The sequence below is a fragment of the Triticum urartu genome, chromosome 1, assembly GCF_003073215.2.
Source record: "Triticum urartu cultivar G1812 chromosome 1, Tu2.1, whole genome shotgun sequence".
Lineage (NCBI taxonomy): Eukaryota > Viridiplantae > Streptophyta > Magnoliopsida > Poales > Poaceae > Triticum > Triticum urartu.
Window position 1 is genome coordinate 446,495,904 of NC_053022.1, and position 17,416 is coordinate 446,513,319.

Here is a 17,416-nt window from a genome sequence, read left to right on the forward strand (position 1 = left end):
TTCAATATGTATCCAGAGCGGCCAATGTATCGGCCCATCTTTATGCAAAACATGCTTGCACGCTGATGGTCATCGAGAATTGGACTGACTCGAGACCTTCCTTCTTGCTCACCAGTTTATTGGCTGATGATCTAAGGAGTTCTTTCGTTGAATAAAAGCTCCCAGGTTTGAACACACACACAAAAAAGAGCCCTGCATTACCAAACGTGCCGAATGGCCGTCCAGATTAAAGTACAGCCCCAGCAATCCATGCACCGGCGCCGGAGTAACGGAGAGGCGTCGCCCGGATCCACACGCCGCCTCGCCGAAACGCGGCGAGCCTTATTACCCCACGACCGAGGCGACCCCAGCCCACCCGCCCTGGCTGCACATACATCACGCACGAGACGAGAGCGACGAGGGAGGAAGCCTCCAAAGCCCGACCCAAGCCCACGGCCTCCCGGTCGCGGCCACCACCACCACAGAAACCCCGCGCTCCCTCCCGTCCCGTGATCCTCATCCCCCGCGGCTAGCCTCCCTCCCCTCTCCTAGATAACACTCCCACCATGCACCGGGGGGCGAGGCGACGAGGAAGACAGAGTTAGGCGGAGGTTCGGCAGCACGGAGGAGCAGTGATGTCGGACGAGGGGGAGGACGCGCCCGTGGCGGCCGTGGCGGCGGGCTTCGGGCTGCCGGAGGAGCTGGCGGCCGTGCTGCCGGCGGACCCGTTCGAGCAGCTGGACGTGGCGCGCAAGATCACCTCCATCGCGCTCGCGTCCCGCGTCGGCCGCCTCGAGGCGGAGGCCGCGGGGCTCCGCGCGCAGCTCGCCCGGCGCGACGACGCCGCCGAGGACCTCCGCGAGCGCGTCGAGCAGCTCGAGTCCGCGCTCGCGCTCGCCACCGACCGCCTCAGCCGCGCCGAGGACGACAAGGTAATCACAGTTTGTCCGCGGCGGTGGCTTGCTGAGCTCGGCTTTCGCTGACAAGCCTCAAGTGGTCCAGGCCATCCAGGCTCACTTCTCAGCCGGTGACTTCTTGGCTGTTTGATCAGTGCTCCAGTGCGAATTGACAAAATGATGTTTCTCTGTCTTTTGGTTGCAGGAGACGCTGCTGAAAGAGAAGGCGACGCTGTCAAACACCGTCAACAAGCTCAACAGAGATGTCGCCAAGGTAACAGGACCAGGACATACTGTTGCACTGCATTTTTGAATCAAAATTCGAGAAATGCCTGTCTGCTATATGCCTATATATCAATGACACAGTCTTAAATTTATCAGTATATCAATTATACGTAGTATTTTTGACTTGTTGAGGTCACCTATGCCGACTGGTGTAGTCGTTACTCATGGCCTGGATTGCAAATTATATATTTTTCCCGACAAAGGGTGGATAGCAAATTATATGCAAGTAAATCAACTTGTTAGTATGAAAATGCCACAAGTTCTCTCCTGCTGTAGCCTGTACAGAGGTTTCCTCTTTACGATTTCAGAGTCTAAAGATTGCGTGCTTTGCTTTCTGTTTGTTCCTCCTGCTTGGTTACGCAGTTGGAAGTTTTCAAGAAGACGCTTATGCAGTCACTTCAGGAAGATGATGACAAACCAGTAAGTTGCCTGCATTTATATGTTATAATGGTTTAGTTCCTGCAGTAGCCCAGCAATGACTCTGGAATTCTTCTCCTGATTTTTCTTAGAATTCATCTGCATAGCAAGTAATTTTTCTGTTATAATACTTTCCTGTAGAACATTCCCAAGGCTAAGCTCACCGAAACATCGAATTTCTCCCCCGCGCCATATGTCGGAGGTACTGCAGAATTTTCATGGTTCTTGTCCTAGTTGTACTGCACGAGATCATATTTAGACCACAAGAATTAACTTGACTTGTGGATTTTATCAGATGACGATTCAGCATTTACAACTTCTAAATCATCACAGTTGTTTGAAACTGCAAGTTCTGCTTCAGAGGAAAGTAGCCATGCTGAGCCAGATGGTACACGCACTAGCCACTTCTCAGTTGGTTCACACTATTGAATGTGAACTTTTTCTCACTAATATTCAACAGATAACACCCTTTTACACTCACAGAACCTAGGCCACCCCGCTCGCATGTATATATGCCATCGTACAACAGTACACCAAAGCTTACTCCTCCAGGCTCACCTCCAAGGGGTTATGCACCACTTTCACCACCAAGGAGACATTCAATCTCGATTGCGTCAATGAACAGGCTCGATGACAGGTCTTCGGTCTTTTCCAGTAGCCATAGCGCAATGACATCTCCATTTGACACACCAAGTCCAACAGGTTAGCTTTGATAGCTTGGGTAGTTAGATTATGTTATCTGTAAAATACTTGCTTCCTTCATGTGAAAAAATATGAACACCTGGGTCTGTATAATCTCTAGAAGTTTATAATAAATGAATACAGCTGTGATTCTTAAGGACATAATGCTGGTTCATAAATTATCAGTTATTTATTCTGCTTAATTATTTGTGCATTTGTTTCAGGACGAACACGAGTTGATGGGAAAGAGTTCTTTCGCCAAGTCAGGTATATATATGTGTGTAAATGAGCTCGACTCTGGAACACACATTATTTCAATCTGTTATTAGGCAGGAAGTGGATATACCATTTGTTATGTTTACCTTCCTTTTCTAATATACTTGTAAATCATTGTTGGGTCTCCGCTTTTATGTACAAGCTTTTGAATGCTTTTCCTTTTGGAGTACGTAAAATGTTTATGGCTATTCACTACTAGTATGGGTGAATACCTCTACTGCCCTCTTGACCTCTACTTAACAACCATGCAGAAACCGCTTGTCTTATGAGCAGTTCAGCGCATTCCTAGCCAATGTGAAGGAACTGAATGCACACAAGCAGACCAGAGAGGTATACTGTTTCTCTGCTATGTATCAAGTATTATCATGTCCTTGATATATTTTTCTGGTGCTCACTAAAGCTTTTGTGACTTCTGCAGGATACACTAAGAAAAGCTGATGCGATATTTGGACCTGAAAACAGTGACTTGTACACCATCTTTGAGAGTCTAATTACTCGCACTCATCATTAGAGTTCTACAATCTGAATCTTTTCCCATGGTTAACTGTGAGCCAGGTTTTACTGGCATTTGTGATTAATATATTTGTTATTTATTGTATTTAATATCTGTAGAAGTCACCTGCTATCATTGCAGATTTCGGATATATAGTTTTTAAAAATTCTTGTTGCAGTCAATGTAAAGTCATGGATTGTCTGTAAGCTAGAACCTTTACATATTAATACAAATGCAGAAGTTTGCAATTTAGAGGCAATGCTTCTTCCCCTCTTAAATTTATGATGATATTGCTTTCTCTCTAGTGCCAGAATCAATGGAGCCCACCTATTTTTTATTTTATTTTGCTAAGACGATTAAATATTCTGTGCTCCAGGTGGAGCTTTTGGCAGTAATCTTTATTCCCTTGTAGCAGTACTACTATAAGAATTTGGTATGTTTAGGCCCTGAATTATCTGGCAGCCTGCTCCAAATTGCCTTTTGTTCTTCGAAGTTCGCAATAATGGCGGATTGCTTCTTGTTCGCTAAAGAATTTGCCAATCGATTGTAATATATATCACCATTGAAATCACTTAACACATGCACCAGATTTGAACTCTGATTGCTGATCACAATCTGCCCATCTGTGCTTTTCGTTGTGTTGGCAACGACGCTTATTCGCTTGGGCATTACTGTGGATTTCAGGTCAGATCCTTGAACCATGTAAACCGCACCAAGAACTTCTCCCAAAAATATATCCTGAAAACATGAACATTTGTAGATAATTATTATATATGAAATGAAACTAATTTTGAAAAGTTACACGGAGCATCAAGTATGTGCGCAGGGAAACAAGGTGATTTGCAGTCAGTTACCACATGATGATAGAGCTTCTCTTTGATCCGAAGTTCCTTCAATAATGCAAATAACTCTCGGACAAACTTTGACTCGGGAGTTTGCTGGGTTTGCTCCAAGGCTTCCAGGACAGACTCAAATGAAGCAGCTTTTCGTTGCGCGGCAAGGGGAATGAGTGTGATATTCAGATTGGATTCCAGGACTGTTTTTGCAGCCAGAGGATCAAGAAACATGTTGAACTCTGCGTATCTGTTCGATGGAACAGTGAACACATTCCCCTTCTCATGACCTCCATCTCTGATGAGCCCTCCAACAACATAAACTCTCTGCACATGGAGAAAATGTGTTGAGCAAGGTCAGTGTTCACAGATATTGGGTCAAAACTATAGAGGTCTGGAGATAGGGAGCATACTGACCTCTATCACAGAGTGAAATGTTGGCCAAATTGGTGAGAGGTCCACTGGTAAGAAGAGTGATCTTGTCACCTGGACAAAGTTGCCTCCTGACAGACTGCCACACTTCAAAAGCCAGTGGCTGCCGATGCTCCGGATCATCTGAGCTTTCAGGAGTGTACCTGTGTCAATATTCCGTGCCATCGTCACATTTTTGTTCAAATGAAGTGAATGCGGAATTTTTTCTTTACCTTCTAGGGCTTATTGGCAATAACCGAGCCAGTCCATACAATGTATCTGAGTCGATAAATCCACCACTGCCCAAGGGAATAGCATAGGCATTGTCGCAACCAAGGGTTGGGTTGCCCAATGCAGTGGTATTGCCAAGGCCAACTGGAATGTCATCGCGGCCCATCATATGTAGAATGTCATAAACGATATCGATGGTTGCGATGTTCGCCCAGCCGTTGCCGTTGACCAAAACCCCCTAGAATATGTTAGTAAAGTAGTCTTTATTAGAAATTTTTGCTGTTGCATAATGTCCCTTCAACAGATTTTCAATTAAGGTAATATTTTGCCTCACCTTTACATCTATAGCTTCTCTTGGTGTCTTCAAGAGATATATAAGGGAAATAAAATCTCCAGGGCTCATGTCCATGTCAAAAATAACTGGCTTTCCCCTGCTCACGTTCATGAAATCTGGCTTATAAAGGACTTCTCTGTAAAATGGGAACTGTTTACTGATGTTAAAGCGACCTGATTGCCTAGGGAGATTTAGGACCTGGTGAAGGAAAGAGTTCAGTTAAAATTTATGCATATGATTTCTCATACACGATACGTGTTCAAACTGTTTAATTAAATTTGAATGCTGCAATCTTTTAGATACTACTCCAAATGCATGCCAACTGTCAATCATGCATATATACTGCTCACCTCTAGGAAGCTCTTGAAAAATTCCCTATCAAGCGTGCTATTGTTATCCGTGTTTGGCTTTGCGCTCGTGGCAACTCAACCCAAACTCCTTCTGAACCAGCCACTTCCTTGGTGTACCCATCCTATACATAAGGAGAAATGCAAGTTAATGTCCGCCTTTTTGTTTTGCCTTTGGGACCTTTTTTATGCTTGTAAAATTTGCAATAACTGACTGCAGGTTGTGTGCATCCATCGATGCAGAGGCCGGGGGTTCCACCCTTTTTTCAAAAGGAAATACAAGTTAATGATAACTATTCCTTCTGTTCCGAATTACTTGTCATTGGTATGGATGTATCTAGATGTATTTTAGTTTTAGATACATCTATTTCTGCGACGAGTAATTTGGAACGGAGGGAGTACCTGGCATCTTCCTGTGTTGCTTCCCTCCACCAGGCAGAAGCTATCTCTGATCCCAGTCTGGACATGGCCACTGTGAACTCCACCCTCCTTCAGACCAAACTTAGGTGTCGAACGGCCGTCGAAAAACGGGTTCGAGCCGTCGCGCGCACCGTACGGCTTGTTGGAAGTGATCACCGTGATGTTCATGTACTCTAGCTCAGCAAAGTCGTTTCCGCCATTGACCTCGCCATTGCCCATGCTAGAGATCGCCACACCGACTGAGGGAGTCCTAGATTAGGGGGTGTTCGGGTAGCCGGACTATACCTTCAGCCGAACTCCAGGACTATGAAGATACAAGATTGAAGACTTCGTCCCGTGTCCGGATGGGACTTTCCTTGGCGTGGAAGACAAGCTTGGCGATGCGGATATTCAAGATCTCCTACCATTGTAACCGACTTTGTGTAACCCTAACCCTCTCCGGTGTCTATATAAACCGGAGGGTTTTAGTCCGTAGGACAACTTCATCATACAACAATCATGCCATAGGCTATCTTCTAGGGTTTAGCCTCCTTGATCTCGTGGTAGATCTACTCTTGTACTACCCATATCATCAATATTAATTAAGCAGGACGTAGGGTTTTACCTCCATCAAGAGGGTCCGAACCTGGGTAAAACATCATGTTCCTTGCCTCCTGTTACCATCCGGCCTAGACGCACAGTTCGGGACCCCCTACCTGAGATCCGCCGGTTTTGACACCGACATTGGTGCTTTCATTGAGAGTTCCTATGTGTCGTCGCTTTTAGGCCCGATGGCTCTTTCGATCATCAACAACGATGCAGTCCAGGGTGAGACTTTTCTCTCCGGACAGATCTTCGTCTTCGGCGGCTTCGCACTGCGGGCCAATTCGCTTGGCCACCTTGAGTAGATCGAAAGCTACGCCCCTGGCCATCAGGTCAGGTTTGGAAGCCTAAACTATATGGCTGACATCCGCGGGGACTTGATCTTCGACGGATTCGAGCCACAGCCAAGCGCGCCGCACTATCTCGATGGGCATGATATAGCTCTGCCGCCGAACAGCGCCTTGGAGGCCGCACACGCATCGGTTCCGACCATTTATTCGGAGCCTACTGCGCCGATCGAGGATCAGCAATTGGACGCTGCCTCAGGGGCTGCGATCTCAGAGGCGATCGAGCCGAACTCCAGCCCCGCACTCCGCATGGCCCGTGACTCCGAGGAGCCGGATTCCTCTCCGAACTCCGAGCCCCCCGCGCCCTGCCGATCGAATCCGATTGGGCGCCGATAATGGAGTTCACCGCCGCGGACATCTTTCAGCACTCGCCCTTCGGCGACATCCTGAATTCTCTAAAATCTCTCTCTTTATCAGGAGAGCCCTGGCCGGACTACGGTCAGCAAGGTTGGGATACGGACGATGAAGAAATTCAAAACCCACCCACCACCCACTTCGTAGCCACTGTCGACGACTTAACCAACATGCTTGACTTCGACTCCGAAGACATCGACGGCATGGACGACGATGCAGGAGACGAACAAGAACCAGCACCTGTAGGGCACTGGAAGGCCACCTCGTCATATGACATATATATGGTGGACACTCCAAAGGATGGAGATGGCGATGGAACAGCGGGGGACGATACCTCTAAAAAATAGCCCAAGCGCCGGCGTCAGCGGCGCCGCTCTAAATCCCGCCAAAGCAAAAACGGTGATTCCGGCACGGGAGATAATACTACTCCGGACAGCGCCGAAGAACACCCCCTCCAGCAAGATTCAGCACAGGAGGACAGAGAAGCCAACCCTCACGAGAGGGCGGCGGACCAAGAGGCTGAGGACGATAATTATACGCCTCCCTCCGAAGACGAGGCAAGCCTCGACGACGACGAGTTCATCGTGCCAGAGGATCTCGCCGAACAAGAGCGTTTTAAACGCAGGCTTATGGCCACGGCAAGCAGCCTCAAGAAAAAGCAGCAACAGCTTAGAACTGATCAGGATTTGCTAGCTGACAGATGGACTGAAGTCCTTGCGGCCGAAGAGTATGAACTCGAACGCCCCTCCAATAGTTACCCAAAGCGCAGGCTGCTACCCCGACTAGAGGAGGAAGCACCTACATCACCAGCTCATGACATGGCCAACCGGCCACCTCGTGGCCGCGACAGAGAGGCCTCTTGGCCCTCCGCTCAAGCCATGCCCCGACGCCGCGTCAAGCATACTAAGGCATGGGAAAATGCGCTCGACCTGCGCGACATACTGGAGGACAAGGCAAGGCAAACAAGATCGATCTACGGATCGCGCAGGCGCCCCACGACACATGACGGTGATCGTCACTCCGGATGCAATAAATCCGGCCGGGCCGAACACAACAGACAAAGCTCCTTCGAGCTGCGTCGTGATATAGCCCAATACAGAGGCGCCGCACACCCACTATACTTCACAGATGAAGTAATGGATCATAAAATCCCTGAGAGTTTCAAACCCGTAAACATCGAATCGTACGATGGCACAACAGATCCTGCGGTATGGATCGAGGATTATCTCCTTCATATCCACATGACCCGCGGTGATGATCTACACGCCAGCAAAGACCTCCCACTCAAACTTAAGGGACCGGCCCAGCATTGGCTTAACAGCTTGCTAGCAGACTCAATTGGTTCTTGGGAGGACCTGAAAGCCGCATTCCTTGACAACTTCCAAGGCACTTATGTGCGACCACCGGACGCCGATGACCTAAGCCACATAATTCAGCAGCCAGAGGAATCGGCCAGGCAATTCTGGACACGGTTTCTAACAAAGAAAAACCAGATAGTCGACTGTCCGGACGCAGAGGCCTTAGCGGCCTTCAAGTATAATATCCGTGACGAGTGGCTTGCCCGGCACCTGGGACAGGAAAAGCCGAAATCTATGGCAGCCCTCACGACACTCATGACCCGCTTTTGCGCGGGAGAAGACAGCTGGCTAGCTCGCAGCAACAATTTAACCAAGAACCCTGGTAATTCGAATACCAAGGACAAAAGCGACAGGTCGCGTCAGAACAAACAAAAGCGCCGCGTTAACAGCGACAGCAACGAGGATACGGCAGTTAATGCCGGATTCCGAGGCTACAAATCCGGTCAACGGAAAACGCCATTCAAAAGAAATACTCAGGGCCCATCCAGTTTGGACCGAATACTCGACCGCTTGTGCCAGATACATGGCACCCCCGAAAAGCCAGCCAATCACACCAACAGAGACTGTTGGGTGTTTAAGCAGGCAGGCAAGTTAAGAGCCGAAAACAAAGACAAGGGGCTGCATAGCGACGAGGAGGAGGAGCCCAGGCCGCCGAACAACAGTGGACAGAAGGGATTTCCCCCGCAAGTGCGGACGGTGAACATGATATACGCAACCCACATCCCCAAGAGGGAGCGGAAGCGTGCGTTACGGGACGTATATGCGATAGAGCCAGACGCCCCAAAGTTCAACCCATGGTCCTCCTGCCCGATCAGCTTTGATCGAAGGGACCACCCCACTAGCATCCGCCACGGCGGCTTCGCCGCATTGGTTCTAGACCCAATCATTGACGGATTTCATCTCACAAGAGTCCTCATGAACGGCGGCAGCAGCCTGAACCTGCTTTACCAGGATACAGTGCAAAAAATGGGCATAGATCCCTCGAGGATCAAGCCCACCAAAACGACCTTTAAAGGCGTCATACCAGGTGTAGAAGCCAACTGTACAGGCTCAGTCACACTGGAAGTAGTCTTCGGATCTCCGGATAACTTCCGAAGCGAGGAGTTAATCTTCGACATAGTCCCGTTCCGTAGTGGCTATCACGCACTGCTCGGGGGAACCGCATTCGCAAAATTCAACGCGGTACCGCACTATGCATACCTCAAGCTCAAGATGCCAGGCCCTAGAGGAGTAATCACGGTCAATGGGAACACTGAACGCTCCCTCCGAATGGAGGATCACACGGCAGCGCTCGCAGCAGAAGTACAAGGCAGCCTCTCTAGGAAGTTCTCCAGTTCGGCCTTCAAAAAGCCAGACACTGTCAAGCACGCCAGGAGTACCCTACAACAAGACCGCCTGGCACGTTCTGAGCTAGCGTAGCAATGCGGCCCCAACCCTAGCCCTCGTGATATAGCGAAACCAGTGCTTCGCGTACATAACTACGCTCTTGAAATACCATGGGCACAGGGGAAGGGGCACTATCACGGCACGCCCGAAATACGGCTTAAACCGCATCAGGGGCTGCCGTATTCCTTTTTTTTTCTTTTTTTCTCTTACTCTCAGGACTCCATACTTCGGATGACCCGTTCGGCAATTCAACTGCCGCACAAACGATGCAAGATCCAGGAAAGCAGACAAGCCATGCCGCGTTATGGAACTCCCAGGTGGTCTCTATTGCGAGCAGTATACCTGTTTTTTAATACAATTCCGCGACCTGCCCTTGGCCAGGACATGTTAAATAGTCCAATTTCTTTTGCTCATCGCACTATTTGTATCGTTCCGCTTTCATAGCAGCCTTTCTATAAACAATGCATAGTTTTTTGTCTATTTTTTGCATTATCCTCTTTTTATATATATGTTTATCAATAACATGTTGCATCCGTACACTGTGGTATGACAAAAATACGCCAGGGGCTTAAGTACCCATCAATATGGCGTGAGAAGTCCGTACACTTTCACAAGTGCGGCACCCCGAACTTATAGCACTATATGCATCGGCTCCGAATCATGATTTGGGTCAATAGTTGGGTTTGCCCGGCTCCTATGTTTTGGTGCCTTATGTTCCGCTATATTGGCTAAGGTAGCATTAGGAGAACTATTGCGATTGTGCCCCAGTTGAGCTGGGCTGAGCACCTCAGTAGAGAAAGCTAAAACTGACTGTCATGATGAGGCAAGAGACCGGTCGCTGTTCGAGAGGTTTTTCGAGTCCTTAAAGACTTATGCCGCTTCAAGCGAGGAACCGGCTTTGTCCGGCCAAGGCGTGGATAGCGCCCCGAACTCGGTCTTCCGAATACTAGGGGCTTCGCCGAAATTTAAAATTATAGAGTTCTATGGCTAAGTGAGAGTGTTCAAGCATTATAGTCCGATTGCCTTGTTCGTTGTGCTGAGCGCCTCCCTCGACGGACCCAATCATGGAAAAAAGAGCGCTCAGGTTTATCCCGAACACCCCAGCACTAGTGGCATGGGGGCAGAAGCCGACGACTGACCATCTCTCAATTTTCTGATAAACGGCCGCACAGAAAGTAATATTTTAAATTCAAGCATTGCTTAGCGCATATGAACAAGTTTTCAGCGCACAGGATAACACGAGCGAGTTCATTCAAAAATTACATTCTTGGTGCATTCATCCGCCATAAGGCGGGAACCAGCCAGAACATCCTTGTAATAGTTCTCGGGCTTGTGATGCTCCTTCCCCGGCGGCGGCCCGTCCCTCACAAGCTTCTCACCGTCCAGCTTACCCCAGTGCACCTTTGCACAGGCAAGGGCCCTACGGGCACCTTCGATGCAGACGGAGCGCTTGATGACCTCGAGCCTTGGACAAGCCTCCACCAGCCGCCGCACTAGTCCGAAGTAGCTCCCAGGCAGGGCCTCTCCAGGCCACAGCCGAACTATGAAGCCCTTCAGGGCCTGTTCGGCCGCCTTGTGGAGCTCGACCAGCTGCTTCAGATGGTCGCTCAAGGGCACAGGGTGTCCGGCCTCAGTGTACTGAGACCAGAACACCTTCTCCGTCGAGCTGCCTTCCTCGGCTTGGTAGAATGCGGCGGCATCGGATACGCTGCGGGGAAGATCTGCGAATGCCCCTGGAGAGCTCCGGATTCGGGTAAGTAACAAGTAGTTTACTTTTATATGTCTGCTTTGCATAGAGAATGCCTTACCCGCCGCTATCTTCTTCACCGCATCCAATTCCTGGAGGGCCTTCTGGGTTTCGGCCTTGGCAGATTTGGCAGTTTTAAGGGCCGCAGCAAGCTCGGACGCTCGCGTCTTCGAGTCGAGCTCCAAACTCTCATGTTTTTTCATGAGAGCCTGAAGCTCTTGCTGCACCTCACCAACCTGCGCCTCAAATTTCTCCCGCTCGGCGTGCTCCGTGGCCGCTCTCTTCTTGGCCTCGGACAGCGCCTGCTTGAGGGTCGCCACCTCAGCTGTGGCCCCTACAATAAGCAGTATACTCCTGTCATTTTTTGCAATCGTGTCTTCTTATAGGCATTTTTTCTATAAGGTATCTCTTACCTTCTTTCTCCTCGAGCTGCCGTTTGGCAAGGCCGAGCTCTTGCTCGGTCCGCTCGAGGCCCTGCTTCAGGGCATCCACCTCCGCAGTCTGTGCGGCGGTGGCCAGCAGCGAAGCCTGCATACGTATATTGACTCCTTTTTAGTTAGACTCCTGCGATATTTAATAGATCCTCTATTCGGCTTTTCTTTCCGAACGCCAAACAGAGTATCAGGGGCTACTGTCTATGCGGTAATATTTTTACATATTTTTACTTACCTCGAAGCCTGTTAGAAGGCTAGCACAAGCTTTAGTCAGTCCTCTTTTGGCGGACTGAACCTTCTGGACCACCGTACTCATAATGGTACGGTGCTCCTCGTCGATGGAGGCGCCCTTAAGCACCTCCAGCAGATTGTCCGGCGCCTCCGGTTGGGCGGAGGACGCCGGCTCAATAGGCTTGCTCCTCTTGGCAGGAGTTCGCCTGCCGTGGTCCAGAACCGTTGATGATTCCGGCGCGGTGTCTGGCTTAAAGCCGGACTTGGAGCCCTAGGGGGTCTTGTCCCCTTTACTCCTGGAGTCCGGGAGGTCGCCTCGCGGCTCCTCCTGGACCACCTCCTCTTGCCCCGGAGCTTGTCGCGACGCCACTTCGGCGTCATCCACAGCACAGGGGGAGGCAGCGGGCGGAACTGAATTCACGTCCGATGAATCCAGGGAGCCGCTCGACGACTCGTTGAGCCCGTCCTTGGGCGGGCTGCATGATTATATTCGATATCAGGGAAAGCTGTGCAACAAAAGGAATATCACGAGTTACTCTGGTATCCGAACACTTACGATTTCGCCGGACGCTTGGCCCTGTCCGGCCACTCCTCTTCGTCCTCGTCGGCGTCGGGGGCGTAGTCCGGCGGAGGGGTTTTCCTCTTCTTGGACCCCTCGGCCTCCCCTACTGGGGTGGCCTCCTCTTCTTTCCTCCCCCCGCTGGAGGGGGAGAGGTTTCTTCTTCCTCCTCCTCGTCTTCACGGGAGGAGTGTGTCTCGGACTCGTCGGACGATGAGTCCGACACCACCATATGCCGGGAACTCTTTCGAGTCCCCGTGGCCTTCTTCTTCTTGGCCTTCTTCTCCGGCACCACATAAGGTGCCGGAACCAGCAGCTTCACTAGGAGAGCAGGGGCTGGGTCTTCGGGCAAGGGAGCCGGACAGTTAATCAGTCCGGACTTCGCCTGCCAATCCTGTCAAAGGTGAGGGAGTTTAGATCCCGCATAGAGTCAAACTATGAAGAAAACGTAACATCCTGTAAAAGATGAAAATATTTTACCTCGCCAACAGGACGTTGTGAGCTGAATCCGCGGTCTTCGGAGGTGGATGTGGGAGCCTCGGCGCCTTTGGTTAGCCCCTTCCAGACATCTTCGTACGTCGTGTCGAAGAGCCTGCTCAGAGTTCGGTGTTGCGCCGGGTTGAACTCCCACAAATTGAAGTCCCGTTCTTGACAGGGAAGGATCCGGCGGACGAGCATGACCTGGACTACGTTGACAAGCTTGAGCTACTTGTTCACCAGGGACTGGATGCATTTTTGCAGTCCGGTCACCTCTTCTTCGTCGCCCCACGACAAGCCCGTCTCCTTCCAGGACGTGAGCCGTGTAGGGGGTCCGGATCGGAATTCAGGGGCTGCGATCCACTTCGGATCGCGTGACTCGGTGATGTAAAACCACTCTGACTGCCACCCCTTCAAGGTCTCCACGAAGGAGCCCTCGAGCCATAGGACGTTGGCTATTTTGCCCGCCATGGCACCTCCGCACTCCGCCTGGTTTCCGCGCACCACCTTTGGCTTGACGTTGAAGGTCTTGAGTCAGAGGCCGAAATGGGGGCGGATGCAGAGGAAAGCCTCGCACACGACGATAAACGCCGAGATATTGAGGATGAAGTTCAGGGCCAGATCGTGGAAATCTAGGCCATAGTAGAACATGAGCCCACGGGCAAATGGGTGGAGAGGAAAATCCAGTCCGCGGAGGAAGTGGGGAAGAAATATTACCCTCTCATGGGGCCTTGGGGTGGGGAGAAGCTGCCCCTCCTCAGGAAGCTGGTGCGCGATGTCTTTGGATAGGTATCCGGCCTTCCTTAGCCTTTTGACATGGCCCTCCGTGATGGAGGAGACCATCCACTTGCCTCCCACTCCGGACATTGTTGGAGAAGTTTGAGGTAGGAAGTGCGGGCTTGGGCGCTGGAGCTCGGGTGCACAGAAGATGGATAGGCAAAGGAGGAAGAAGGCGTAGGTAAAAAGGTGGATCCTTATCCCCTTATATGAGCGGATGCGACTATGCATCCCCACCAGCCTAGTAAAACTCGCTTGCCTCCCAAGCGCCGTGATAAATGGCGCGGTTGGGTTACCCACGTCCGTATTGATGAGAATCCCGTAAATGGGGGACACGATCTCTGCTTTGACAAGACGTGCCAAGGAAACCGCCTCGCAAAACACGCTGAGGTGGAAAAGTGAAAACGATTCGAATAAAGGCTTGGCCGTAGTGTGATGTCACGCTGCGGAATACGTCAGCAGATTAGATTTGTGTTAATATTATTCTCTCTGTGGCAATACGCGGAAACTTATTTTGCAGAGCCGGACACTACTCTTGGTGTTTACAAACTTTTATGAAGAATTTGAAGGAGGAACCCGGCTTGCAATGCCGAAGACAATCTACGCGCCGGACTCGTCGTCATTGAAGTCTGGTTCAGGGGCTACTGAGGGAGTCCTGGATTAGGGGGTGTTCGGTATTAATCAAGCAGGACGTAAGGTTTTACCTCCATCAAGAGGGCTCGAACCTGAGTAAAACATCGTGTTTCTTGCCTCCTGTTACCATCCGGCCTAGACGCACAGTTCGGTACCCCTAGCCGAGATTTGCCGGTTTTAACACCGACACCGACGGTAAAGGAATCCCACAGGTAAAACCCCTGCAGTAATTGATGAATTGAGATATTTGTGTAGCTAGGATGGACAAAATGGAAGAGTTTGAATTGAATTGAGAGCTTGCCGTGCTGCCATGGAGGCCGGGCGCGGGCCTTCTGAGTCTCCTCAGGACCTGGTCCAGCGACTGGAAGCAGTAGCGCGCCTCGGGCGTGCTCTGCCATCGCCGGCCGAACTCTGCGAAGAACTCCTCGGTGACCGGGATTCTGTTGGTGGCGTCGAGTGGGACGAGCGTGACGGGGACGCCGGAGTGGAGCACCACGTAGGCGGCGAAGGGGTCGCAGAACATGTTGAACTCCGCGAATGGGTTGGTGTCGTCGGCGGTGAAGAGGTTCCCCGGCACCCGCACGCCGCCGCCGGAGACGTAGACGCGCTCGACGTTGCGCCTCAGGTGCGGGTGCGCCATGAGGAGGAGCGCGGCGTTGGTCAGGGCCCCTAAGAGGAGCAGCGTGGTGGGGCCGGCCGACACCGTGTCCACCATCACCTGCTGCGCCGTGGGCTGCCGGAGCGGCTCGTACTGCCGGGGTCCCCGCGGGAGGAAGCCCCTCCGGACGCCGGAGTTGGTGTCGGTGTCCAGGCGCCCGTCGTGGCTTCCCGGGGGGATGGCCTGCCGGTACCGGCAGCCGCCCGCCGTGGACGGTGGACATGCCCTGCCGTACATACGTATTTTTACATGTCGGTAAATGGTAATGAGTAGCATGCCGGCGGCCGAGTCATCGATCAATGCATTTCTCATGTTGTTAGTAGTACCTGGTCTATGAGAGGGAGGTAGCCGCCGACGTCGGGGTGTATCTCGCCGGCGTCCGATATGCCTCCGTCGCCGCCGACGCCGACGGCGATGTCGTCGCGGCCCATCATGTAGAGGATGTCGTAGAGCTGGTTGACCCCGTGGCCGGCGTCGATCCATGCGTTGGCGTTGATGGTAATGGCCTACGACAGACAGTGTAGGTTCACATCACAACTTACCGACGGGGTCAGCAGAACATTCCATTTCCAGCATGCATGTGAGCGCGGCGACGACGAGTGGCATGGCACCAAATTACCTTGACGTCGAACTTGGACCGGTCCTGCTTGAGGACGTAGAGCAGCGCGAAGAGGTCCTCGGTGTCCATGTCCGTGTCCACCAGGATCCTCCTCGGCACCGGCGCCCCCGCCGCGGCAACGGCGACTACGGCAAAGAGTGACACCAGGGCCACGGCCGCCGTCCATGACCGTGAACTCTTCCTCCTCGCCTGCTCCATGGGAAGGAGGCGGTGCTTCGAACTTGCCAGTTGATGCCTGACTCGAGCTCGAGCTATGCCTTTCGGTGTGTGCGCCTCTTATGGGAGATGGCTCAGCCCCTCCTCCCCTTAGGCATTAATGGAATAATGGTAGCTTGTCGATCGGCTACAGTTGTGTACATGCGGGTGCGCGATTGATTGTTACACAAATGCAAAGGCAGGCACGTTTCTTGGGCTACGATCGATCGGTTTCTGATGGTACGGATGGCACGAGGAGCACAGTTTCATCACGACAGGGAAGGATTCGTGTCCGTCTATCGTATGGCCATGCGGGACTTGATCGTACTTTTTTCGGACTTCCGTGTAGTTGGGCTGGCTACGCAACTGCCCATGTCAGCAGACCCCCCCCCCCCCCCCCCCCCCCCCCCCCCCCCCCCCCTCCCCCCCTTTCAGTCCGCGGACAGATGCAAAAACAAATTTACGAATCAGCGTTGGACACACCCTTACAAACATGTAAAAACCGCTTGCCTTATGAGCAGTTGAACAATTCAGCACATTCCTAGCTGATGTAAGGAATTGAATGCACACAAGTACACATACATGGTTATAATTGTGTGGTTAGGTATATTAGGACGGTACATATGTGTGGTTGTGCGATGATGGGTCGACAGATGGTGGCAGCACAAAGCGATGTCTGGTGGTGCTTTTTGAGTGCATATGCACGAGTTTCAGAGATGAAAACTCTAGGTACAACCTTCATTAGTTGAACCTGGCTCGTGCGCCATTCATTTCTTGGATCTGTTGTTACTGAAGCACCTCTATGGAGCACTTCTTGGAGGCGTTGTTACTGAAGCACCTCTTGTTGTCTGGGGTTGCCATCATTAATGGTGGTGGTGGTTGTTGTTTGTTGTAACTGTTATGTCGGGTCACTTTTTTATATTTGTCATAATTTGTTATGTGCATCTTTGATGTCTTGAGTAAATCTTAAGTCGTGTTGATGCAGAGGCTAGATATAATTGATATTAATATCTTCCCTTTACCAAAAGAAAACACACACATCACGCATTAAAAACAGACCCCGCGTCGTCCTTGTGGGCGACTCGAGTGGCGGCTTGATCCCTTTTTTCTGGAAACCCTCTCGTGAGACCTCCCCTCGCCATCGCGGGCTAGCGCCGTCGGGCTTGTCCTCGAGGCTGATGATGGTGGCGGCTTCCACTCCGGTGGCTCTTTGGGCGACATTTGATGAGGTGTGAAGGCTGATGCTGCAGTAGCGGCACTGGTGCTCCACGTATCCCACGGAAGCATGGTTGGGGACGACCAGATTGGCACGATGGTGCCTACCGCCGCCGCTCATGGATGCCATAGAGAGGGAGCGTTCATCGTTGGAAGTGGCCGCTTGTGGCGCAGTCATCTTCCTTGATAGGAGGATGGGAGCATGGAATACATATGATTGAGTGGGTGTTCCCGGGTTGTG

General features: G+C 51.4%; 1 protein-coding gene and 1 pseudogene across 1 annotated transcript; one reads left to right on the plus strand and one right to left on the minus strand.

Moving 5' to 3' along the window:
- Positions 1 to 410: 410 nt before the first annotated feature.
- Positions 411 to 3,279, plus strand: LOC125517524 (uncharacterized protein At4g15545). Its single transcript, XM_048682728.1, has 9 exons — positions 411 to 911; positions 1,081 to 1,149; positions 1,524 to 1,580; positions 1,719 to 1,779; positions 1,873 to 1,965; positions 2,061 to 2,279; positions 2,483 to 2,525; positions 2,786 to 2,864; positions 2,953 to 3,279. The coding sequence occupies exons 1-9, from the start codon at positions 615 to 617 to the stop codon at positions 3,043 to 3,045; spliced, it is 1,011 nt and encodes a 336-aa protein (XP_048538685.1). The 5' UTR covers positions 411 to 614; the 3' UTR covers positions 3,046 to 3,279.
- LOC125517512 lies at positions 3,145 to 16,033 on the minus strand (annotated as a pseudogene).
- Positions 16,034 to 17,416: the final 1,383 nt, after the last annotated feature.

Bases quoted from the DNA above. Each gene is read 5' to 3' on its own strand.
- LOC125517524 (XM_048682728.1), top strand. From the start codon at position 615: ATGTCGGACGAGGGGGAGGACGCGCCCGTGGCGGCCGTGGCGGCGGGC. The intron at 1,581-1,718 runs GTAAGTTGCCTG...ACTTTCCTGTAG, and splicing joins AGGAAGATGATGACAAACCA to AACATTCCCAAGGCTAAGCT. The intron at 2,280-2,482 runs GTTAGCTTTGAT...CATTTGTTTCAG, and splicing joins TGACACACCAAGTCCAACAG to GACGAACACGAGTTGATGGG.